The sequence below is a fragment of the Medicago sativa genome, chromosome 2 (assembly GCF_051527215.1).
Source record: "Medicago sativa cultivar Bolivia chromosome 2, Bolivia_mono, whole genome shotgun sequence".
Lineage (NCBI taxonomy): Eukaryota > Viridiplantae > Streptophyta > Magnoliopsida > Fabales > Fabaceae > Medicago > Medicago sativa.
In genome coordinates this window covers 8,610,219-8,636,001 of record NC_140750.1, presented here as the reverse complement: position 1 = coordinate 8,636,001, position 25,783 = coordinate 8,610,219, and the positions used below count along the sequence as shown (strand labels likewise).

General features: G+C 35.5%; 2 protein-coding genes and 1 pseudogene across 2 annotated transcripts; all 3 read left to right on the top strand.

The window, feature by feature from the left end:
* Positions 1 to 1,711: 1,711 nt before the first annotated feature.
* On the top strand, positions 1,712 to 6,024 carry SHM3 (serine hydroxymethyltransferase 3). Its single transcript, XM_085742637.1, has 11 exons — positions 1,712 to 2,045; positions 2,942 to 3,137; positions 3,244 to 3,418; positions 3,506 to 3,623; positions 3,725 to 3,837; positions 3,953 to 4,075; positions 4,243 to 4,347; positions 4,493 to 4,579; positions 4,667 to 4,774; positions 4,998 to 5,070; positions 5,428 to 6,024. The coding sequence occupies exons 1-11, from the start codon at positions 1,817 to 1,819 to the stop codon at positions 5,700 to 5,702; spliced, it is 1,602 nt and encodes a 533-aa protein (XP_085598763.1). The 5' UTR covers positions 1,712 to 1,816; the 3' UTR covers positions 5,703 to 6,024.
* Positions 6,025 to 10,533: 4,509 nt separating this feature from the next.
* Positions 10,534 to 13,314, top strand: LOC146944232 (uncharacterized; annotated as a pseudogene).
* An 8,004-nt stretch (positions 13,315 to 21,318) lies between these two features.
* Positions 21,319 to 25,512, top strand: LOC146944231 (eukaryotic translation initiation factor 4E-1-like). Its single transcript, XM_085742636.1, has 5 exons — positions 21,319 to 21,632; positions 22,545 to 22,710; positions 22,816 to 22,941; positions 24,955 to 25,020; positions 25,124 to 25,512. The coding sequence occupies exons 1-5, from the start codon at positions 21,361 to 21,363 to the stop codon at positions 25,172 to 25,174; spliced, it is 681 nt and encodes a 226-aa protein (XP_085598762.1). The 5' UTR covers positions 21,319 to 21,360; the 3' UTR covers positions 25,175 to 25,512.
* Positions 25,513 to 25,783: the final 271 nt, after the last annotated feature.

The window sequence follows — 25,783 nt, the reverse complement described above, 5'->3', positions numbered from 1 at the left end:
TCTTTGGTTGGCTAAAAAAAGAAAAATTGGGTTTATAATTAACAAGCAAATATGCATTTCTAATTACATTTATATATGTAATTTTATTGTTATATCTATTTTTAAGTATTTAAGATAATTATAGTTTTGACAGAATATTTTCAAGTACTGATGAACTTCTGAAGTGAAAATCAATTTTGTTGAATTTGCGCACTTGCAACTATATTTATTTAAGGATTTAAAAAGGACGCCCATAAAACTAATGCCACATCTTTATATACAAATGTCACACTGATCATGAGATATCCACCATAATACCAAACATAGGCCGGAACTATTGACTCAAAATTGTTCCAATGAAGAGGTTGTCACTTGTCAGCGATAGAGTTAAAACTCTAGAAAGAAAAAAGAGACAGGAAGTAGCAAATATTGGCTTTGTTAGAAGAAATACCAAGGATGCCAAGATGAATAAGAGATTTTTTGTCTTAAATGTAACAGCTAAAAGAGTACATATGTCATACTTCCTCCGGTCACATTTATAAGCAAAAAACAACTTTTTAGATTCATTGAATAAGTAATGTATCCGGTCACATTAATATTTTAGATACATTAGTTATTCAATGTACCTAAAAAGTTGTTTTTTGCTAATAAATATGACCGAAGGGAGTATTTTTTAACCTATACTTAAGGTTGGTGGAATTACGTTAGAGAATGTTTTGTCGACGAGCTTTAGAATCTTTGAACATTTTGTGATCAATTATATAAGGTGAGAATGAGATTGTTTTTAGAAAATAAGATGGTTGCTTTCTCTCAAGAATGAAATCTCTCGATGAATTTCTCTTATTTTTTCTCATGTTCAACAACATTCACCCTAAAATTTAATATCATATATCTTTTAATTTTTTTTATCTCTCACATGTTGATGCCTTAGATTTCAATTGAAAAAAATGGAGAAAATTTCAATAGAGAAAATCCAAACCCTCGTCTCTTATTAACTATTCTATAAAACAACATTTACTCTAAGTATGTGTAAATGATTTTTTTTTTTTACAAAACAAAATGTAAATGATTTTCTATATTCACAACAATTTGTAAAAAAAAAAATTTGATGGAACATTTAATTTTATTTTTTTTGGGTTACCTAATATTAATACGAAGTTTTTACCGCCGTTTAGCGGTGATTAATCTCTTTGGAAAACCTCTATGACATGTAAGATGTGTTCTCCCCTTCCAATCAGATTTTTTCATATGCATGAGCAATAAATCATGCTTAACGAGCTCAAGTTCTTTACCCCTTTAATTGATCAATTGTTTTTTTTTTATAGAAGGATGATTCATTGATAACATTCAAATATATTTTTTAGTTACTATATTAATTGTGTATAATGTCCGGTTCAACCGACAATATTAAAATTGTTAAGTTGAACATTTTCACTCAAATTCAAACTTGAAATATGATGAGTGTTTATCGCTTTTGTTTACCTACCAATTTTTTCTAAATAATCAATTAAATGTTCAACTTGAATTCGACAAAAAAAAAAAAAAAGAAATACAATGAACACCAAACATTTTTGTTTGAGATATTTGCTTAAAAAGAATGTACACGTGGCATGTTATAGTACATTAGATTGATCTAACAGATGAAAAGAAGCAAAAGACACCATACTTTTCCCACTCTAACATTAGACAATTGATTTCCACTGTTTATATGTCTCTCTATGCTCAGTAAACCACGTTGTGTCGTTGTCTACTCTCCGCGCCGCAGCTACTGTTCTTTATTTATTCTTCTTCTTCAGCGTGTGTGTGTTCTGAGTCAGCAAAACCCTAATCCATAACGATGCCTGCGGCGTGTAGTGGAGTTGCATCAATGATAGGTTCTTTACAACAACCACCTCTTTCTTCGACCAAGCTTCATAATTTCTCTCATGGAGGCCTTTTTCCTCAACTTCATTTCAACAATAACAGTAATCATTTCAAGCCCTGCAAAGTATCTCTTCATGAAGCAACTTTTGGGAAATCTTCATCATCTTCCTCTTCTCCTTCTTCTCTCCCTCAAAAAATTGGAGGTAAATTCTCTCTCTTTTTTCCATTTCATTTTTTGATTCTATTTGCTTTAATATTATCCACCCTTCGTTACAGTGTCTAACAATTAGGATAGATAGTATATATAAATTGTCTGAGTTTAATTGAATATTACTGCAACATGCAATCTATTTTATTTTTTTACTAATTTATCTAGCTCGGTTCCATCTATATTTATTGTACACATTTTGTTATGTATAACAGTCTTTAAATTCGGTTTAATTTTATTTTCATTAGTAATTTTTTGTCCTGTTTGGATAAACAACTTAATTAAGTGCTTATAGCATAAACATATATATAAGTGCTTGTGTAAAAGCTATATCTTTAACAAAAGATAAAATAAAAGTCTTTTTTTTTTTTCTTCCTTCCGATAAGTTATAAGTTGTTTTTGATTTATAAGCTGATAAACAAACACAAGACAATTTCTGCTTTTTTGAAAAAATCTCTATGTTTGTGAGTATCAAAATCACTTTTTTTTTTTATAATTGGTAACAAACATACACTACATCGAAGAATTTTTAAAAATAAGTTGAAATCAACTTATGGACTTGTAAATTTGTCATAAGCTGGTTCTGTATGTTCTCCCAAACAGTCTCGCAAGTGCTCCTGTCAACAAATAAGCTCAAATAAGTCGATCAAAACAGGCCCCAAGTATGACAATGTGAAAAACAATATATTTTACTCAAAGCACTTCTGGGATATTTGTTTCTGTATTTTTTTTATCTCCTTTGGTGTCAAGTGTCATTATAAAGTTCATGTTTTTTATGCCATCGTGTCAATATATATCTGAATTCTGTATTTTGTATACCGAAATTTAAATATATATGCATGCTTGGTGATCTTTCTTGTTCATGGAATAATGTGCTATTTCAAATATCAGGTGATGGAGCTAGCTTCTTGGACTATGGCTTGAGTGAAGCTGATCCTGATGTTCATGCCATAATTAACAAGGAAAAGGACCGTCAATTCAGAAGTCTTGAACTTATTGCTTCTGAGAATTTTACATCTAAGGCAGTGATGGAAGCAGTTGGTTCATGCCTCACAAACAGGTACTCGGAAGGTTTGCCGGGTAAAAGGTAAATTCTTATCTATTTTTACTTCTCTAGAAATAGGAGTTTTACTTGAAGTTTCCTTTTTTCCCTCTTCTGCAAATTTGTTGATTGGATCCCATTTACATGTAAGGTATTATGGTGGCAATGAGCACATTGATGAGCTCGAAATCCTATGCCAACAAAGGGCATTGGCTGCATTTCATCTAGATGGTAACAAGTGGGGTGTAAATGTTCAACCATTATCTGGTTCCCCGGCTAATTTTGCAGCATACACTGCAATTCTTAAACCACATGATCGTATAATGGTAAACTATTTTTCTCACACGTTAGCTTGGCTTTTCCAAATTGGAAGTCGATTTTGATAGCGTTCATGTGTAATGATATGTTACCAGGGTTTGGATTTGCCTCATGGGGGTCATTTATCTCATGGATTCATGACAGCTAAAAGACGTGTATCAGGCACATCAATTTATTTTGAATCCATGCCTTATCGACTTGATGAAACCACAGGTGCTTATATTTTGTCATTAAAATCGTTTCAGATATATTGGCTTATTTGTGGAATAACTTGGGATTATTTTTTTCTTTCACCCACTTTGGAATGAAAACAGGTGTTATTGATTATGATATGTTGGAGAAAACTGCTGCTCTATTCCGACCAAAACTCATTATTGCTGGTGCCAGTGCTTATCCTCGAGACATTGATTATGCCCGCTTTAGAAAAGTATGTTCTGTACTTGAGTATTTTCTGATATTATAATCATCATTATCTGCTTCTCTACATCGTATGGTTTTTTCCTTCACAAATAGCTAATTACATCTTTATATGCAAATGAAAGATTGCAGATTCAGTAGGTGCATTTCTGATGATGGATATGGCTCACGTAAGTGGGCTTATTGCTGCTTCTGTTCTTGCTGATCCCTTTGAGTTTGTTGATATTGTGACCACCACAACCCACAAGGTTTGCCTTGAGATATTTGTGTTTTCTTTGTATTTTTCCACTCAAAATTGAAAAGAAAGAGTTTGTTTTTTTTTTTTTTTTGGTTTAAAAACATAATTCTATTTACTTGAAGTTATGAAGTCGGTACTTTTCTTTGTAATACTCACAACACTCATGACTTCCTCCAGTCTTTGAGAGGTCCTAGAGGTGGTATGATATTCTTCAAGAAAGATGCTGTGCATGGAGTTGATCTGGAGTCTGCCATTAACAATGCTGTTTTTCCTGGTCTACAGGTAAATTTGGAATATCCTCTAATTAGTTCTTTTTTAACTATTCTGGTCGAGAAAGTGCATGAATCCTATGTACCTATTGAGTCAGATGCATTTATCTTCTTTACCTTCCTAGTTTGTGATTTTAATATAGTGAAGAATTTTCCAGGGGGGTCCTCATAACCATACAATTGGAGGACTAGCAGTTTGCTTGAAGTATGCTCAGTCTCTAGATTTTAAAAATTACCAAAACCAGGTATAGTGATGTCCCTTTTCATCATTGGTTAGAGTTTGACATACAGCACTTTGTAACAATAATACTCCCAAACCTATCATCGTGCAGGTGGTTGCTAACTGTAGAGCTCTTGCTAACCGGTTAGTTGAGCATGGATATAAACTGGTTTCTGGCGGTAGTGATAATCACCTGGTTCTTGTTGATCTAAGGCCATCAGTAAGCTTGTTGCTCTTTTCTTTGTCAGTATAATGATAATTCTGTCTTGGCTTCCCATCCCCAATTTTTTTTAGAAATAAGGATTATGAAATTTTCTGAAAAATTTGTAGTGCTATGTAAATTGCTGGCGTGTTTTTAGTGTGAAAATAGGTTTGATTTTGCTTATTGATGTATATTCCTTTTAGTACCTGACTGACTGTATTTCACATATCATGTCCTTTAGGGTATTGATGGTGCTCGTGTGGAGAAAATTCTTGACATGGCTTCTATAACCCTCAACAAGAATTCAGTGCCTGGTGAGTGACTTGCTGTTTGTTGCATATAATTTAGGGAGTGTTTGGTGTGTAGAGTCATTTTCCTTTTTCTTTTTGATAGAAATGAGGGCCTATGCCCGGCGTGGAGTCATTTTTCATTCACAGGAATCATGTTTCCTAGGAATGCAAGGGGGTGTTTGGCAAGTTTCAAGTTTTTCACCTCCATGGGAATTTTAGATTCCCATTCAATTTCTTTTTTTTTTAAAACATTCATACGAATCATGACAGTTCAAGACCTCCAATTTTAGAGAGTTAAAAAAATCCCACTACCAAACACCTGCTTAGCATTTTTGCTTATTTGTTGTGATTATTACTGACATGTGCTAATTATTACAAAAGGTGACAAGAGTGCCCTGGTTCCCGGAGGCATTCGCATCGGTTCACCAGCTTTGACAACAAGAGGACTTGGTGAGAGAGAATTTGAACTAATTGCAGACTTAATTCATGAGGGTGTGCAGATAAGTCTTGAAGCCAAAAGTTTGGTCTCAGGAACAAAGGTTCAAGATTTTCTAAACTTTGTGTTAGCTCCTGAATTTCCTTTGGGAGACAAGGTTTCAAATTTGCGGAGGAAAGTTGAAGCTCTTGCTACTCAGTATCCTATTCCCGGTGTCTAATCTTACTTGCTTAATGAGTGCCAAAAACCAGGACACCGTTGGAAATTTTGATATGATAATAAGTACATGTTTAACTTTTGTGTTGCTGTTAATATTGGTTATTTTACATTTCCTGACAAAATGTGTCTTGTGCTGATGATGCTCTAATTACATCCTTGAAATACTTCTTAGTTCCTGGTTTTCTAAAGGCAAAGCCTATCAAGCTGTTATTGTTGTATTTTGCTCCAATGGTAATGACTGATGAGCATATTGAATGATGGAACGATGGTCACAGTTATTTCTGTTGTACTAAAGATTTAGTAAACCCTTGATTGTTCTTCAAGATTACAGTAGTTACTTCTACTCTATTTTTCTGATGGCATTATGTATCAAATAAGTAAATTAGTATCTCATTTTTTCTTATAAAAAATGTGGGGATGGCAATCTAATTTCAAAAATCTCTATAATTTTTCACTATTAAGTTTTTCATTGAGTTCTTTCCCCATAAAATAAATATGAATTTCAACAGTGTGCTTGTATTGAGAGGGGAGTGAAAATGTATAAAAAGCTGAAGTAACGATGATCAATCTCATGCATATAGAGATTAGAGACTCTGACTTCGTTACTTAACTGTCAGACTATGCAATGTAACTATCACTGCATGATTTTGCTTGAATTGATTACAACAAATAGTTCTTCTATAAGGCTAATTGATAGAAAATTTGTTTATACTTTATAGTTTATTTCTTTGTAGTTTGTAATACATGCATCTAACTAATCTTTTGGCTTTTATGGCTGCAAACCATGTGGGATCAAACAATGCATGTCAAATATTTTTGGGTTCCAAGTGTACAAGTAGTGGTGTAGGATGGAGTCTGCTTATGAATATCAGAATATTGAATTTAGGTTAAATAAACGATTCAATTCAATATTTGTAAACCAAAAATCATTAAACAGACTAACATTTTATCATCAGTAAAAAGATAGTCGTACGGTCGTACCCCTTATGAGCGGTGAATGTGTTAGAAATCAGAGGGTGTAGTGATGATACTCACAGGTCTATCTGATCAACTATGGAGGATTAAATAGTGTTAGGTACCAGAGTAACAAAATATTATCACGCAGCTAAAATAAGAGACGAGAAAAGAGGAACTGAACACACAATATTTTACGTGGAAACCCCTCAACAAATAAGGGGAAAAAACCACGGGGCAAGAGTAGAAAACTTTCACTAAGTGGAAGAAATTACAAGACCTCTCTCTAAATACAAGGAGAGTACAATTACCACTCTCACTTATAAATAGGAGAATACTAACTAACACAACTAGGAGAAACCTCACAAGAGAAACTATTTTTCCTCTCTATATTTTTCCTCTCACTACTCTAAACAAGCTTTACTTGTTGTGTTGTTACTGATTTGGGATACTGCTTGCTCACTCACCATTTTCCTTCACTGCCAAGGCCTCTATTTATAGAGGAATGCACCGAACAAATGGCATGGCTGCTAGCAAAGAATTTCCTCAATGTATGCACCGAAATTACTTTTCAAAGACAAACCAAATTTTCACTTTGCTTGCATGCCTAAAGTCAACAAAAGTGGCTTTAGCTTTACCACTTGACAAATTGTCATGACATTCAATAGTCAACAATGTTGGCTTTACCATGTTCACAATCTCCCACTTAAAGTCACTTTTGTAAGCTCTCAAAAACTCTCTACCTTGCCGACTTCAGTTGCTACATTTCCAATAGGCCATATGAGGATCGACACCATACAAACTTGTCAGCGTTGATCGGCTTTGTCATTACATCTGCTAGGTTATCATTGGTGTGAATCTTTTTCATATCCACACTCCCTTCCTCCACTACTTCTCGAACAAAATGATATTGAACGCCTATGTGTTTTGTCCTTGAATGAAAAGCTGGATTCCTTGCGATGTGCAAGGCACTCTGACTGTCACAATACACAGTAATTTGTTCCTGCTTGTGCCCGAGTTCCTCCATTAACCTTTGCATCCAAATAACTTCCTTACACGCTTGGGTAGCTGCCTTGTACTCAGCTTCTGTCGTTGACAGAGCTACAACAGTTTGTAACTTGGACAACCAACTTACTGCTCCTCCAGCAAGCGTGAACACATAACCAGTAGTAGATTTTCTTTTATCATGATCACCTGCAAAATCTGAATCAACATAACCCCTGACAGTTAACTCTGATCCTCCGAAACATATTGCAACACCTGAGGTTCCTTTAATGTACCTCATGATTCTCTTAACAGCATTCCAATGCTCTTTACCCGGATCCGCCATAAACCGACTACCCACTCCCACTGCTTGTGCAATGTCCGGTCTTGTACATATCATGGCATACATAAGGCTTCCCACCGCCGATGCATACGGTACTCGAGACATTTCCATCCTCTTCGCTTCATTGCTAGGACTCATGCTTGAGGATAATTTAAAATTCACAGGAAGCGGGGTAGAGATTGGCTTACAGTCTTGCATGTTGAAGCGGCACAAGACTTTCCTTAAATAATTCTTTTGAGAAAGCCAAATCTTCCTGTCTTTTCTGTCTCGGTGAATTTGCATCCCTAAAATCTTGTTTGCTGGTCCCAAGTCTTTCATATCGAACTCCCTAGCCAACTGTGCCTTCAATTCCTGGACTTGATCTTTGTTGGGGCCTACCACCAACATGTCATCCACATACAACAGCAAAATTATATAATCATTATCATCAAACCTTTTGTAGTATGTACAATGGTCTGAACTCAGCCTATTGTAATTGAGGCTAATTATGAAAGAATCAAATCTCTTGTACCAACATCTGGGCGCCTGCTTTAGACCGTACAGAGATTTGGTCAACCTGCAAACCAAGTTTTCTTTTCCTTGTTCCTTAAATCCTTCCGGTTGGAGCATATAAATTTCTTCTTCAAGTTCTCCATGAAGAAAAGCAGTCTTTACATCTAGTTGTTCAAGATGTAAATCCAATGCAGCACACATTGCCAACACTACTCTGATAGTAGTAAGTCTTACAACTGGAGAAAATATCTCATTGAAGTCAATACCTTCTTTCTGAGCATATCCTTTTACCACCAGTCTTGCACGATACCGTTCCACTTGATCATTGCCATCACGTTTGATCTTGTATACCCATTTGTTTCCAATAGCTTTCCGACCCTTTGGAAGTTGGACAAGTTCCCATGTCTTGTTCCTATGTAAGGCCTCCATTTCTTCATGCATTGCTGTCATCCATTGAGAAGCATCTGAACCCTTCAACGCCTCTTGAAAAGTAGAAGGTTCACCTTCTTCAGTTAGAAGACAATATGCATCGTGGCTCGTCATAACATAGTCTGATTGCCAAACTGGTTTCTGCGTCTGACGCGTTGAACGACGAACACCATCATTGACCTCATCTGGTTCTTGTTCTTCGTGCACCGGTTCAGCTTCAAAAGAATCACTTTCTTTAGATTTTTCCAACTGCACTATAGCAGTCTCTTTAGAAGTGCTGTCATTTTTCTGCTCACTTTGCATTTCATTTTCTGCAAAGACTACATCTCTGCTAACAACAACCTTGCGGGTAGTGGGATCCCACAGGCGGTACCCCTTAACATTGTCAGCATAACCCAAAAAGATACATTTCCTGGACTTTGGGTCCAAATTCGTTCTTTCTTGGGAGTTATACATTACGTACACAGGACAACCAAACACATGTAGAGAAGAATAATCTACCAGTTTTCCTTTCCACATCTCCATCGGTGTCTTCAAATCAATCGCCGTTGATGGTGATCGATTTATTACATAACAGGCGGTTTTCACTGCTTCTGCCCAGAACGACTTGGCCATTCCCGCTGTTTTCAGCATAGCTCTTGTTCTTTCTAGGAGAGTTCTATTCATCCGCTCTGCCACACCATTCTGCTGAGGTGTATGTGCAACGGTGAATTGCCTTACAATACCCTCTTGTTTACAAAATGTTAGAAACTCGCCATCTACATATTCTCCTCCATTATCTGTCCTCAAGCACTTAATCTTCTTCCCAGTTTCAAGCTCTATTTGTGCTTTGAATGCCTTGAATACTGGAAACACATCTGACTTCTTCTTGATCGGGTACACCCATAATCTTCTGGAATAGTCATCAATGAATGACACGAAATATCTTGCTCCTCCCAGAGATACTTCTGGTGACTCCCACACATCAGAATGTATCAAGTCTAGTATGTGTTTGCTTCTAGTAGTTACTCTAGCAAACTTCAATCTATGTTGCTTGCTTATCACACAGTGCTCACAGAATGGTAAATTTACTGTCCTGAGCCCGTGAAGGAGATTGCGTTCCACAAGAACTTTCAAGCCACGTTCTGACATATGGCCTAGTCTTTGATGCCACATCATCGTTGTTTCTTCTTGGCTTGCTGCTGCAACTGATGCATCCGTGATAAGTGCCAAGAAGTGTTAATTTCATGTTATATTTCATGCACTTTTTGTTACTTGTTTTACGAGTTATTGAAGGAAAAGCCGAGAAATAAGTGTTAAATGCCTTATTACGCTTTATATATCTTACTCTATCCTTTTATGCAGGAATTTACCCCAAGACACTGATCAAAGACCAAAAATCAAGAAAAAGTGCAATTGGGCAGAAGTTGATCCAGGAGGCATAGCAACTCGCACTCAACTCGCAACTGCGAGTGCCAATGCGAGAAACTCGCAACTGCGAGCTCCCTTACTCGCAACTGCGAGTTAGGGCGGTTTGACCACTCCAGAGATGACGTGGCAGCAGCTTATTGGACCAAAAGAAGCACTCGCATTTGTGAGTGATGTTGCTCCCAGCTGCGAGCTCAAGCAGACCAGAATGCTATTTATTGCCCTCTTGCTATTCTTTGAAGATCATCATATTATCTAGGGTTTTTAGTTTTTCTCTTAGTTTTCACTTGTAATATCTTAGAGAGAAAATAGGGTAGATCATATAGAGTGAGAGTGATTATGGAAGTTGGATCTTTCTTCCTTTGTTGAGACATCACAAGGTGTAATGAATCCTTCCTTTTCAATCCATCCTTGCAAGGCTTCCATGATGATGTGTAGCTAAATACCCTTTGTTGGGATGAGAGGTATTTGATTCTTGCTAACATGTAATCTTTTGATCTTGCAAAATATGGTTCTAGCAATTTATATTCAATATTGTTGTTGTTCTTGTTGTTAATGCTTTCAATGAGATTCAAGATGATTTGGACACAAACTCTTGAATCTAGACCTAGAGTAGCAATATATCTTAGGTTAACTTACTTGACATCTTTGTTAATCTTTGATAATCACCATAATCAAGAGTTTAATGCTTTCGGATACTTAATCAGGCTGGACACGGTCGATTAAGTTATCTGATCGACTTTGTTATCGTTTAAGGGATTTGGACACGAATGTTTAAACGATACCTTAGAGTTAATTATATCGCTTTGGACACGAAGGATAGTTTAGAATTGATTGTGATAATATTGTTTATAAAGCTAGAATTTGTATGGATCATTAGGTTACGCGTGACGCTTGGTTAAGGAACTCTATTCCTAACAAGTTTCAATCCTTATTTATCTCAACTTTTACTTTTGCAATTTAGTTTAGCTAGTTACATTTCAAACAAACAAGTACTCTTAATACTTGGAATGATAATTGATGTTAAACTGTCCTTGATAACGCACTATTCCCTATGGAGACGATACACAAATACTTATCTTGTTTGATGCAAAACTAAATCATCAAAATGGCGCCGTTGCCGGGGAATGATGTTTAGTTATCATAGATAGAACGATTGATTTATCATTTTAAGCATTCGTACGTAATCCGTAAATAGTTTTCATTTCTTGATAGTTGTTTGTACTAACCCCTTGTTGATAAACAAAAAAAAGTTTCTTGGTAGTGTTTCCGTTTTAGGATCATCACCTAGCCACAATCATGGCTGATCATGGTTATAGCAACTTCTACACTCCACCCGAGTATGAATCCTATCAACAGTATCAGCAACATTCTTATGAAGATGAAAGATATTCGGTGATAGAAAATACTTTGAATATCTTCATGCAACAATCCATGATAAACATGCAAGATACCAACCAAAGATTGAAGACTTTATCACTTCAAATTGAGTTGATTCAAGCACAAATCATGGATAACCAAGCCAACAATCAATCCACTCTTAGAGAACAAGAAAATAATCCAAATATGTTTGAGAGAGTATGAGAGATTGTTGAAGAAGTTGTTGTTCAAAATGAGGAAGTTACAACATTAGAAGAGTGTGGTGCACCACACAAAGAAGAACTTCCTCAAGAAAGGTCACTTAGTGAAGATGCTAAAATTGTTGATATTGAAGAAGTAATGGTGGTAGAGAAAAAGGAACGGTTACTAATCAAGGAATATTTCCTGGAAGCAAGAGGGAAGAAAGTGAACAAGGTAAAAATTGATCGGGTAATTGATGAAATTTGCACCTTGTTCAATAAACCAAAGCTGGGGAGGTCATGGACTCCAAGTCATTTGTTCCTAAAGTTCATGGAATTCCTACCAAAACGTAGGGTTTCGAAAGATGATGTGCTATCCGTCTCATTTTGGCCACCCTAACGGAAAAGGCATCGAGCTAACGACGTTAAACAAGCGCTAGTTGGGAGGCAACCCAACTTTGTAAGTCTATTTATTGTGTTTTTAATACATAATTAGATATTAGAGTCATATGCATGCATCAAAACATCCAAAAACAGAAGCCAAACAGAGAGCAAAAGTCTGAACTATAATTACTCGCAACTGCGAGTAAACAGCTCGCAACTGCGAGCAGAGTGGAGTTTGACCAGTTGACTGCCAATTCACTCGCATCTGCGAGTAAGGCTGCTCGCAACTGCGAGTAGCAGCAGTTCTGACAGTTACTAATTCCAATCCCATTAACTTGCTTTAACCACCCATTATCACCAATTATCATTTTATTTTCGTTTTGCTTTTCTCTCTCATCAAACAAATCAAAAAAAAATTTCTCTCATTTTTGGGTGAGCAAACGTAAAACACAAACCCTAGGAGTTGAACAAAAGTCCAAATCAAGTCAAACCTGTCAAGTTCATTGCAAATCTTTTCTGCACTTGCATTTTAATTCTGTCTAACATCATCAGGTTTGTTGATTCTTTCTTTGCTATCCTTTAATTGCTGAAGTTCATTCAAACCCTAGGATAGTAGATTGTTCTGCTGATTGTTGTTCTAAATTGATACCCACTTGTTTGAGATGATTAAAATCATGTGCATATTCGTAATCCTTTCCCATTAAATCCACAGTTTTTGGTTAACCCTTTTGTAAAAAATTTTAATAAAATTAGGGTTCTTTTTGGATCAATTCGAATTTCAAACATAATCCATGATTTTTCTCATCTCTCTATCAATACTAGGGTCGAAAATGCTTTGTTAATGATTAGAGAACCATGGCACTGAACAAAGTTTGAAAAAGGTTGTGTTTTGCCAAATTCTGGGCAACTCGCAACTGCGAGTGAATTAACTCGCATATGCGAGTGCCAACCTGAACTCGCAACTGCGAGTGCATCTGCTCGCAACTGCGACTAGCAGCAGAACTTGCTGCATGTTTCTGTGATTCTCAACTGTTTGAACCTGCATTTGTTTTATAATGTTCCATACTGGTCTTTAATTATATATTCTATTTTGTATGGTATTTTTCTGGTTGTTTTGCAGGCATGGCACCAAAGAGAGTTAACACGGGTAAACGAAAGCAAGGCGAAACATCCGCAACCCAACCCCCACAAAGTAACCAGTCCTTTGATCAGGAGAAATTTAGGTCTAGGTACCACCAGAATAGGTACAATGCATTGCTTAAACAGTCCTTGTGGATGGAAAGAGTTGTTCAAATTAAACCCGAGGGACCATATGGCCACTTTCACAAACTTTTCCTTGAGCAAGGGTCGATCAGACTTCTCAACCCAATAACAAAAATCAATGCTGAGTTGGTGCGTGAGTTTTATGCTAACGCCATTCCAGAGAATCCTCAAACCGACCCATTCACTTTTGAAACCTTTGTGAGAGGTCGGAAAATCAAGTTTGATCGTGATGGCATAAACACATTCCTAGGAAATCCTTTCGACCTGGATGTTGAGGCTGAGGATGGGATTGATGATTTTCATAAGAAGCAAAACTTAGGTCACTTTCTCCTTGATGAGCACCACGATGAGATAAAAAAATTCATAATGTTAGAGGGAGAAAGCTATGACGAAAGTGATGCGGGCAGAGAGCACATTGCCCAATACAAACTCATGAAACCACCGGCCAAACTTATCTTTCGGTTCCTCCTACACAATGTCAAGCCCAATAGCCATATGGACGATTGCACCGTTGATTTTTGCCCACTAATTTATTACATTCTCAAAGGCATCAAGGTAGACATAGCCTGAACCATTGCTTGGCAACTAAAGTTGGTGGTACTTCAAGGCCATCGTGAGCCAAAAACCCGTCTCTCCTTTCCTGGTTTAATCATGGGTCTGATCAAAGACACCCACATGCGGATGCCCTCTGATTATCATGAAATAATCAAAAACCCCATTGATGATGTCTTCATTACCCGTTACATCATGGGTGAATCTAAGAAGGATAAGGGTAAGGGTAAGCAAGCTTCATCTTCTAGGGCACCTCCCAAACACTCCGAGCAGCCCTCTGCTGATTTTGACTTTGCCAGCTACGCTCAGTGGCAACATCAAAGCAACATGCACACTTAGAAGATGCTGGAAGCCACCAACCGAGCAAATATGTACTTCCAGCAGTCTTAGTATCTGATGCAGCAGCAGTCCGGGTACCCTCCAGAGATCATGGACCAGTTTATGACCCTTCCCGCTTTTCAGAGTTATGTGAATTGGCCTGAGGGCATGCCAGGTCCCTATGGAGGGGGTAGTTTCTTTACAGGTCAGGAGGATGCAAACATGGAGGAGGATGTTGGTGGTGATGGTAATGAGCAGGATGATCCAGAGCTGGTCCACAGTGCTACTTCAACCCATCATGGGTCAGATGATGATGATATGCAGTCTTGAGGAGGAAGAAAAGACTTGAAAGCTAGTCCTTTTTGAGTGATATTATTATCAAGCTTTCAGTCAATTCTTGCTGTCTTCCTTATTTTTATTTTGCTTTCTCTTTTGCTACTTTTGCTTCGGTTGTTGTTTCATTTTAGCACATGGACTCATATTTTATTTTTTGTTATCAGCACTTTGTTTAAAGTATTTTGGATATTGATGTATGGTGACATTTGTTTTTAATTAATATCGTGATGTTCGTATTTTCATTAGTATCGTTTAATTAGTATTTTAGTTATGTGTTAGCACTTTTGGTTTAAATTAGTACTTCATTTTATTGTGGAAGTTTCTTTTGTATCACTCTTGCTTAATTTCAAATCTCAGATGATTGATAATGATTCGTAGTTGTGATTAAAGCGCAAAGCCAAGGTACAAGTTTCCAGTTTTTCTAGGTTTTTACTCGAATATGGAACGAGTACTTTGTACAAATTTCATTTCATTTAGTTCTTCGCAATAATATATTTGTTTGTGAACCACTTAGTTCTAGCTAAAAGTGAGGAAACCTGAAGTGTTTGTACATATGCAAGGAGACCGGAATTCATTGTTTAACTCGATTGTGTTATTTTAAATCCAATAATTGTTTTAAATTGTGTGAAGGCATGGAAGTGATCAAGGCATATTTTTGTTATTGAGTGAAACATACTTGACCACAAATAGCCTACCTTGTGAGAAGAGCGAGTACTTGCTAACCCACTTGAGCCAAATGAATCGGAGTCATCAATTATGAACTGTCAATTCATAAGCACAATGCTTGATGAAGTTGCCTTTAAATTTTTCAAAATCCAGTTCATTTTTGACGTACTTTAAGACTCTGATATGTTTTTAATTGTTGAACCATAAACCTTCAATGTTTATTTGTCCCTTTTGCCTTAGAGTAGAGGAACATTCAAATAGGGTATTTTGATTCAAGTTGGGGAGAGAAGGTAGATGTAAATTTTATGTCAAGTACTATGGTGTAATTTTATCTTTGATCAAGACAACATGTTGTTGTAAATACAAAAAGAAAAAGAAAAGAAAACAATGTGTACATGAAAAGAAAAAGAGAAAAGAAAAAGAAAGAAAAATCCAAAAATAGAATAAGTTGTCAAGATCAAAGTGCTTCATGTGTAAACACCAAGGGTTGTAATGATTGGTAGGAAAGATTGTGGAATTTAATGGTTGATACAAGGAATGTTCCTCTTTGATAGGCTTTTTGATTTCAATTGCCCCACATATGACATTTATTTTGTAGCCAAGCCAAGTTATAACCCTCAAAGACCTTTTGATCCATGTTTTTTATGCCTTTTGAAATGATATTTGGATGGACACATAACTTGATTGGAATGTTAACTTGATTTCCGAATGTGTGTTCATAACCCTCATTTATATGTTTTCAATTGTTTATCTACTTTCAAAGAAGTGTGTTAGGTGTGGTTCGTAAATAAATGTATTATTGTCTTGAAATATTTGACATGAACTTTTTACTTAAGACTCATCCCATGTTGGTAGTAGAATTTTAGATTAGTTGGAAACATAGACTTGCCCGCGCATTCACTTTTAAATCACTCATCTGAAATAATTTTCAAAAGCCTTTTGTACTTGTGTCTTGTCCTGTTAATTTGTTTGATTTTCAATCTTTTGTTTGAGGACAAACAAAGAGTTAAGTTGGGGAGAGTTTGATAAGTGCCAAGAAGTGTTAATTTCATGTTATATTTCATGCACTTTTTGTTACTTGTTTTACAAGTTATTGAAGGAAAAGCCGAGAAATAAGTGTTAAATGCCTTATTACGCTTTATATATCTTACTCTATCCTTTTATGCAGGAATTTACCCCAAGACACTGATCAAAGACCAAAAATCATGAAAAAGTGCAATTGGGCAGAAGCTGATCCAGGAGGCATAGCAACTCGCACTCAACTCGCAACTGCGAGTGCCAATGCGAGAAACTCGCAACTGCGAGCTCCCTTACTCACAACTGCGAGTTAGGGCGGTTTGACCACTCCAGAGATGACGTGGCAGCAGCTTATTGGACCAAAAGAAGCACTCGCATTTGCGAGTGATGCTGCTCGCAGCTGCGAGCTCAAGCAGACCAGAATGCTATTTATTGCCCTCTTGCTATTCTTTGAAGATCATCATATTATCTAGGGTTTTTAGTTTTTCTCTTAGTTTTCACTTGTAATATCTTAGAGAGAAAATAGGGTAGATCATATAGAGTGAGAGTGATTTTGGAAGTTGGATCTTTCTTCCTTTGTTGAGACATCACAAGGTGTAATGAATCCTTCCTTTTCAATCCATCCTTGCAAGGCTTCCATGATGATGTGTAGCTAAATACCCTTTGTTGGGATGAGAGGTATTTGATTCTTGGTAACATGTAATCTTTTGATCTTGTAAAATATGGTTCTAGCAATTTATATTCAATATTATTGTTGTTCTTGTTGTTAATGCTTTCAATGAGATTCAAGATGATTTGGACACAAACTCTTGAATCTAGACCTAGAGTAGCAATATATCTTAGGTTAACTTACTTGACATCTTTGTTAATCTTTGATAATCACCATAATCAAGAGTTTAATGCTTTCAGATACTTAATCAGGCTGGACACGGTCGATTAAGTTATCCGATCGACTTTGTTATCGTTTAAGGGATTTGGACACGAATGTTTAAACGATACCTTAGAGTTAATTATATCGCTTTGGACACGAAGGATAGTTTAGATTTGATTGTGATAATACTGTTTATAAAGCTAGAATTCGTATGGATCATTAGGTTACGCGTGACGCTTGGTTAAGGAACTCTATTCCTAACAAGTTTCAATCCTTATTTATCTCAACTTTTACTTTTGCAATTTAGTTTAGCTAGTTACATTTCAAACAAACAAGTACTCTTAATACTTGGAATGATAATTGATGTTAAACTGTCCTTGATAACGCACTATTCCCTGTGGAGACGATACACAAATACTTATCTTGTTTGATGCAAAACTAATTCATCAATCCGCCTCTTGCAATGTATCTCCTAGAAGCATGTATAGATTACTTATGATCTTTTCTGCTTTCATCACCACAAGATTGCCTTTCACTACTTTCAAGATTCCACTTTCAGTGTGGATCTTACACCCGAGATCATCCAATTGTCCAACAGACAATAAATTCTTCTTCAACCCCTTTACATGACGCACTCCTTGTATTTTTCGAACAGTACCATCATGCAACTTTAATCTGATAGTACCGATTCCAGCAATTTCTAAGGCATGGTCATTTCCCATGTACACTGACCCTTCCGAGATAGGCTCATAAGAGTAAAACCAATCTCGGTGTGGAGTCATGTGCCATGTTGCACCTGAATCCATTATCCAGACATCGTTGAGTCGTCTTCCGCCTTTAGAATTGTTTGCTGCTTCGCTATACAGAATTTCTCCGTCATCTGAGGTACTTGCAACACATCCTTGAGATGTTGAAGCTTCAGAATTTTTCTCTCCATTCTTCTTGATATTCCAACACTCCTTCTTTACGTGCCCTCTCATGCCACAACCGTAGCATTTGATATTCTTCTTTCTTCGAGATTTTGACCTACCATGATTTTGACTCCCACTGGGGCAACGTTCCGTTGATCTGCCTCTCGTCATCGTTAAAGCCTCTGCTTGCTTTAAACTCTCTGACCTTTCTTCCTTGTTCTTGCGTCTGGATTCTTCTTCAAGGATTGCACCGGTGACATCATCAAAGTGAAGAGTGTCAGTTATGTTATTATTTGCAATGTTGATGATGAGTTGATCATACGAATCTGGTAAACTCTAAAGTAGAAGTTAAGCACGCTCATTTTTTGCTATTCTGAAATCAGAAGCCGTGAGTTGAGAAAAAAGCGTATTCAGGGTGTTGATGTGATCCGTTACGGATGTGGATTCACCCATTCGAAGAGTGTAGAGCCTTTTCTTTAAGAATATTCTGTTGTGGAGTGATTTGACCTCGTACAATTTTATTAGAGTATCCCAAATCTCCTTTGCTGTCTTCTTTTCAACAATACTTGACAATACCGAGTCTGCCATTGCTAGGTGCAAATTGGCAACGGCATTATCATCCATCTTTTTCCACTTTTCATCAGTGATATCTGCAGGTCTGCCATCTATTGCGTCTAGGCAATTATCTTTTCTTAAAATTGCCCTTATCTTCAATTTCCACAGGGAAAAATTTCTCCAGTTGAACTTCTCTATCTCAAATTTTGTTGCCATGGTTTTTACACCAAACATTTTTTCTTCAAACTAGACCGGAATAATAAGAATTCTTTTCTGATGTGGAAGATCAGTTTAAACTGCAACCACAGAGCATACTAAGATTTTTCTTACCACACCACTAGTTTATCACAGCGGACTAACAGCTACGAACCAGCTGCTCTGATACCACTGTTAGGTACCAGAGTTATAAAATATTATCACGCACTAAAATAAGAGACGAGAAAAGAGGAACTTAACACACAATATTTTACGTGGAAACCCCTCAACAAATAAGGGGAAAAAACCACGGGGCAAGAGTAGAAAACTTTCACTAAGTGGAAGAAATTACAAGACCTCTCTCTAAATACAAGGAGAGTACAATTACCACTCTCACTTATAAATAGGATAATACTAACTAACACAACTAGGAGAAACCTCACAGGAGAAACTATTTTTCCTCTCTATATTTTTCCTCTCACTACTCTAAACAAGCTTTACTTGTTGTTGTGTTGTTACTGATTTGGGATACTGCTTGCTCACTCACCATTTTCCTTCACTGCCAAGGCCTCTATTTATAGAGGAATGCACCGAACAAATGGCATGGCTGCTAGCAAAGAATTTCCACAATGTATGCACCGAAATTACTTTTCAAAGACAAACCAAATTTTCACTGTGCTTGCATGCCTAAAGTCAACAAAAGTGGCTTTAGCTTTACCACTTGACAAATTGCCATGACATTCAATAGTCAACAATGTTGGCTTTACCATGTTCACAAATAGGATGGGTGTATGGAGGATTAACTACCACCAACTAACTTTTTAAGGGAGTTATAACTAACTAGTAACCAATACCAATGTATATTTCTATTATTAATAGTAACCCAGAAAAATAATCTTGGGAATCATGAAAGTTATAATCTAATGGCTGATATTCCTTTAAAAAAAAATCTAATTGCTGATAAAAAAAGCTTTAAGAGACCAAGTGATAACACAGTTAATACGATAAAGGACACTGTTTTCATCCACTCTTACTTAAAAAATACTCCATATTTCTTGAAGACATGTATAAATTACATAAATTATCTACAATATACATCCAAACCAAACAATTTTTTTTAACAAAAAATCGCAAATAATAGTTTTTCAGAGAAATTTTCTTTCATATGCATTATCGATGTAAGTATTTTGTACACTTTCAATCCATAAATATTTGGTTTTATTCATAACTATGTCTAAAGCCACACATATGATTGATTGCAATTTGTAGAAATGTTTTTTTTTTTTTTATACTTACTGTTTATCAAAATCAAGCTATTTTTAAAATGCACACATTTTGAGAGTGATGTACATGATTCTGTGGTTTAGTTTGAAAATAGATCAAACACTAATTTATAAAAGATTTTGCACGTCGTGGATCATAAAAATTATCGGTACAATATTTAGCACAAAAAAGTTATGTATTTGATTGAGTTGGATTAGATAATCCGAAATGTGTCAAACCTAGTGGTCCTTTGATTGTAAGCAGCCTTTCTTTCTTCTCCATTTTCATTGCAAAACTCAGTGTGTTTCCTTCCTCCATTTGGTTTCTTATTTTTCTTTTGTGGGCGGTTAAGATGTTATTGTTTTATTGTTGTCCATTTATACTATCCTTAAAGTTGCTTTGTGGTATTCGTGAGGGTAGTACGATGGTTAATATAAATATATTATAAAGTTGTATTCATATCAGATCAGTTTGAATCTAGAGTTGTTCAGATCAGTTTCCACCTTCCACTGCTCCATCATCTTGTGTTCACATCTTCTTCATTTGTCTCCTTGTACTACAAATTTAGCTTTAGTTGTCAAACATGTTTGTACTATTGAGTGTGACGTTAATATAAATATATTATAAAGTTGTGTTCAATTAATAAATTTTGTTGTCTGTTTTGTATTATGTCATTTTTGTAAGTCCTATTGAACTAATGAATTGAATTGGCACTAAATTGTATCAAATACAGTTCGGATTATAAAATTCAAAAGAGACGAAATGATCAAAATAAAGAGTGCGCGAGAGATGAAAAAGATGTGGAAAAAAAGTTCTCATTAACTAAACAAAGATAGATTACATGTAAGAAGAATGTTGTTGACACATAGTGTTTGGCTGAAAAACATCAGTAATTTACCAATATAACCTCATCAGCAGTTAACTGCCGATGAATTTTTAACCGGCGGCAATTAACTGCCGACGGACCTTTTCGTCTTTTACTTGTGTTTTTCAGCCAAACACTATGTGTCAACAGCAAAATCTTCTACATGTAATGAATGTAGCATGGGCCTTATAACCCAAGCCCATTAATACAACTTTACCTTCATTTTTCCATTGAACTTCTAACTTCATTTCCTATTTTACAATTTGGGAAAGAGAGAGAGAGAGAACTAGCAAAAATGGTTGTAGAAGAAACCCCAAAATCCATCAACGACGATCAAATCACAAACCCTAAAATCGAAGACATCAACAACGATCTTGAAGAAGGAGAGATCAACGACGATGATTCCTCCGCCATTTCCAAACCCCTCACCGCCGGTCACCAATCTCACCCTCTTGAGAATTCTTGGACTTTCTGGTTTGATACCCCTCAAGCTAAAGCCAAAAGTCAAGAGTGGGGTAGTTCGATTCGACCCGTCTACACTTTTTCTACTGTTGAAGAGTTCTGGAGGTAAAAATTCTATCCTTTTCACTTTTGGTCTTCTGGGTCTTGAAAAAATTGTTCATTTGTTGTTTCTTGGATTAAAAGATTCATTTTTTGTTTCTTGCGTGTTTTTAATTTTGGGTCCAAAGATTCAGTTTTTGTGAATTGGGTATTTTTTTACATTAGGGTTTGTGATTCATTTTTATTTTAATTGGGTATTTCTTGTTTGTACAATGTTGAAGAATTTTTTAGGTAAAGCTTCGATCTTTTCACTTTAGGGACTTGTTTGGATAAAGAGCTTATTTGCAGCTTATATCACAAGCGTTTATCAATATGCTTATCATGATATCCGCTTTTGTATAAGATTGCATAAGCTGTTTTATAGCAAAAAATTAATAACGCTGAATTGTTTTTTTATATGCTATAAGTTATTTCTATAAGCTATATTTGAGGACTTATGAAAATAAGTTGGAAAAAGCTTATGAAAATTGTCATAAGCTATTTTCATAAATTCTCCTAAACAGTCTCTCAAAAGATTCAGTTTTTATGAATTGGGTATTTTTCACATTAGGGTTTGTGATTCATTTTTAGTTAATTGGGTATTTCTTGTTTATACAATGTTGAAGAATTTTTTTAAGGTAAAGCTTCGATCTTTTCACTTTAGGGACCTGTTTGGACAAAGAGCTTATTTGCAGCTTATATCATGATAAGCGCTTATGTATAAGCTTGCATAAAAATATCGTTCATTTATTGTTTCTTGGTTATTTTTGTATCTTGGGTATTTCTTGTTTGTAAAATGTTGCAGAAATTTTGAGGTAAAAATTCAATCTTTTCAACTTTAGGTCTTTTGGGTCATCAAAAATATTGTTCATTTATTGATTCTTGGATATTTTTGTTTCTTAGTTATTCGTGTTACTGAAATTTTCATGGTTTTTTCAGCATTTACAATAACATTCACCATCCTAGCAAGTTGGCTCTTGGAGTTGATTTCCATTGTTTCAAGCATAAGATTGAACCAAAATGGGAAGACCCTATTTGTGCTAATGGTGGAAACTGGACTGTGAATTTTTTGAGGGGAAAATCTGATACTAGCTGGTTGTATACGGTAGGCTATTGAATTTGTTTTATGAGGGTATTATTTTGATTATTCTTTGTGATGAATTAAAGTACTAATTGGTCATGTGTGTGTTTTTGTTCTTGGTAACTTTAGTTGTTGGCAATGATTGGAGAGCAATTTGATCATGGAGATGAAATTTGTGGAGCAGTTGTGAATGTCAGGAGTAGGGGGGAAAGAATTTCTATTTGGACTAAGAATGCTGCTAATGAAGCTGCGCAGGTAATTTCTTGTTCTTACTTTTGATTCAATAGAAACTAGATGGTTATGATGTTGAAGAGTAATATTATGATTTTCAAACTAAAGATGTGCATTTGTTATGTGACTGAGACCCCAAAGAAAGAATTAGATGGTTATTATAATGGCATGTATTCAATCACAGTTCATGAACAATTTAAATGGACATTTTTCACATTTGTGTTGCTTCAATGCCTGTGTTTCTTGTTTTCTCCCAATACCTTGTTGTTTACAATTCAAACTAGATGATTACTATAATGTTCTCTGTTGTCAATCGCGGCCGCTCCCGGCGCTATCGCGGCGCGGAGCGGCCAAAAATGAACAGCCGCGTCAGAACGCCACCGCGCAGCGCTATCGGAGAACTCGGGTTTCGCGGCCGCGAAACCGTGTAGCGTAGCGGGCCGATAGCGGGTCAAAGCGGCCGCTATTTCGGATCAGAGCATAAAACGAGAGTGAGAGAGCCAAAACGACTGTGTTTTGGTTCTTGGATGTTGTTTCCGGTAGATCTGAAGGAGAGAGAGAGAGACGAGGGGAGGAAGAGGAAAGAGAAAAGACGCGTACTGTTAGATCTAGATCTGAAGATGATGAAAGTAATAGCCACGTGAGGCACTTTATGCTCCGCACTGTTTGATTTAAAAGAATCACGTACTATTAGTCACGTGAGGCACTTTATGCTGGAACCCACCCACTCCACTACAACCTACTATTATTTGTTATTTTGCTTTCTTATCCCTCATCAATTCTTTATTTTATTTAATTTCATTTTTGTTTTTTATTTTCAATAATGATTAATAATTAATGATTAATGTGATTTAAAAAAGTCACACTCATATAATAATCATAATAATAATTTGTATTACTAAATTAATAGTAATAATACATGTTTTAAAGGAATAATAAATAATACATAGTGTAGTATATTGGTTTTAAATTATGGCATGATATATTATTTGTCTTTATAAATTATGGCATGATATATTATTTGTCTTTATAAAAAAATATATAATTTGTATATTGTTTAAGTATATTATTTAAGGTATTTTAATATTTTTTTTGAATAATATGATATTTTAAAATTAAAAGTAATTAAAAGTATTTAAGTATAATAGTATTTAATACTAAAAACAATTAATAGTCTTTAATTTTTCATTTATACTAATACTAAATACATTTTTTTCCATATTTTAGTAGCCCTTTATTAATAAAATAATTTTTAGTTTTAGGATCCGCGTCATGTAATAGCCCCCGCGTCGCGCCCGCATACCGCGCCGTGTCAATTTTTAGGGTGGCCGCGTCGCGCCGCGTTTCCGCTTTGACAACTATGATAATGTTACAGATTATTGATTTTTCTAACCAACGATGAGCAGTTGTTATGTGAATGGCTCATTCATATCATTGCTGTTAAATATGAATGTAAGAAACATGTATTCACAGTTCATCAGCTATTTAAATGGAAAATTTTCACGTTTTTTGGTTATTCAATGCCTGTGTTTCTTGTTTTTCATCAATACCTTATTGGTTAGAGTGAACCACTAATATAGTCTCTGAAGTTTATAGACTTTGGTCAATTTGGTATCTGTAATTTACAAAATTTCTTAATGACCTCTGATATTGAAAATCCTCAATCAGTTAGACCTTTTTGGTCTATCAATTTAGTCTGAAATCATCATAATGTGATTGAGAATTTATATTTCAGGGATCACTCTCTCTTGTGAATTTTATTGATTTTAAGACAAATTGCCTAACTCTCAGCAATTCTAAAACTTAATTTATGATTCACTATTATTTTTTGGTAGAAGAGAATTTAAACTCTTGTAATTTGTCAGATGGACAATGAATGTGTGATTACAAAAAGAACACATAATTTACTCTTATGGCTTGTGAGACCAGAAATTACCATATGTATCTGTTTATGCTTGTGCTGGTGTCTGTTTGAATCTACTGATTATACTTTTGATAATGAGGAACATATAAACTTAATTTTTTGTTATATTTCAGATGAGCATCGGAAAACAATGGAAGGGGTTTCTTGATTATAATGGAACCATTGGCTTTATATTTCATGTAAGTGGAACTTGCTGTGTGTTTTTATGCCGGTGTGTTTTTATATTTGTCACTTCATCTTAAGTCACCCTAACTTCTGTTTTGAATTGTGCTATTTCTGTAGGATGATGCAAAGAAGCTCGAGAAAGCTGCTAAAAACAAATATGTTGTATGAACTGTATAGCGATCTTACATGGTAGCAAAGTGCATGAGAGATGCCCTCCAACATCCAACATGTAGCTCAATGCATTTTAGCCTCTTTTAAATCTCTCATCTTGAGTTGTATTTCTAGATTTGTGTCCGGATCATCTTTTTGACTGTAGACAATGCTTCATCAATAATAGAGTGACTTAGTCAATTGCTTCTTGATTATTTTACTTTCCTTCTTGCTGTTGTATCGGATGTAGGGAGTAATGTTTGGAAATGAGCAGAAAATATTGCATTCTATCTATGTTGATGGAAAATATTGCTTTCCTTCCGAAGAATTGAATAAAATAAGCAGTTCATTTGGAAGGTCTAGGAAAATTAGAGGCTGTTTACATCTTCTTCATTTGTCTCCTTTTACTACAAATTTAGCTTTAGTTGTCAAACATGTTTGTACTATTGAGTGTGACGTTAATATAAATATATTATAAAGTTGTGTTCAATTAATAAATTTTGTTGTTTGTTTTGTATTTTGTCATTTTTGCAAGTCCTATTGAACTAATGAATTGAATCGGCATTAAATTGTGTCAAATACAGTTCGGATTATAAAATTCAAAAGAGACGAAATGATCAAAATAAA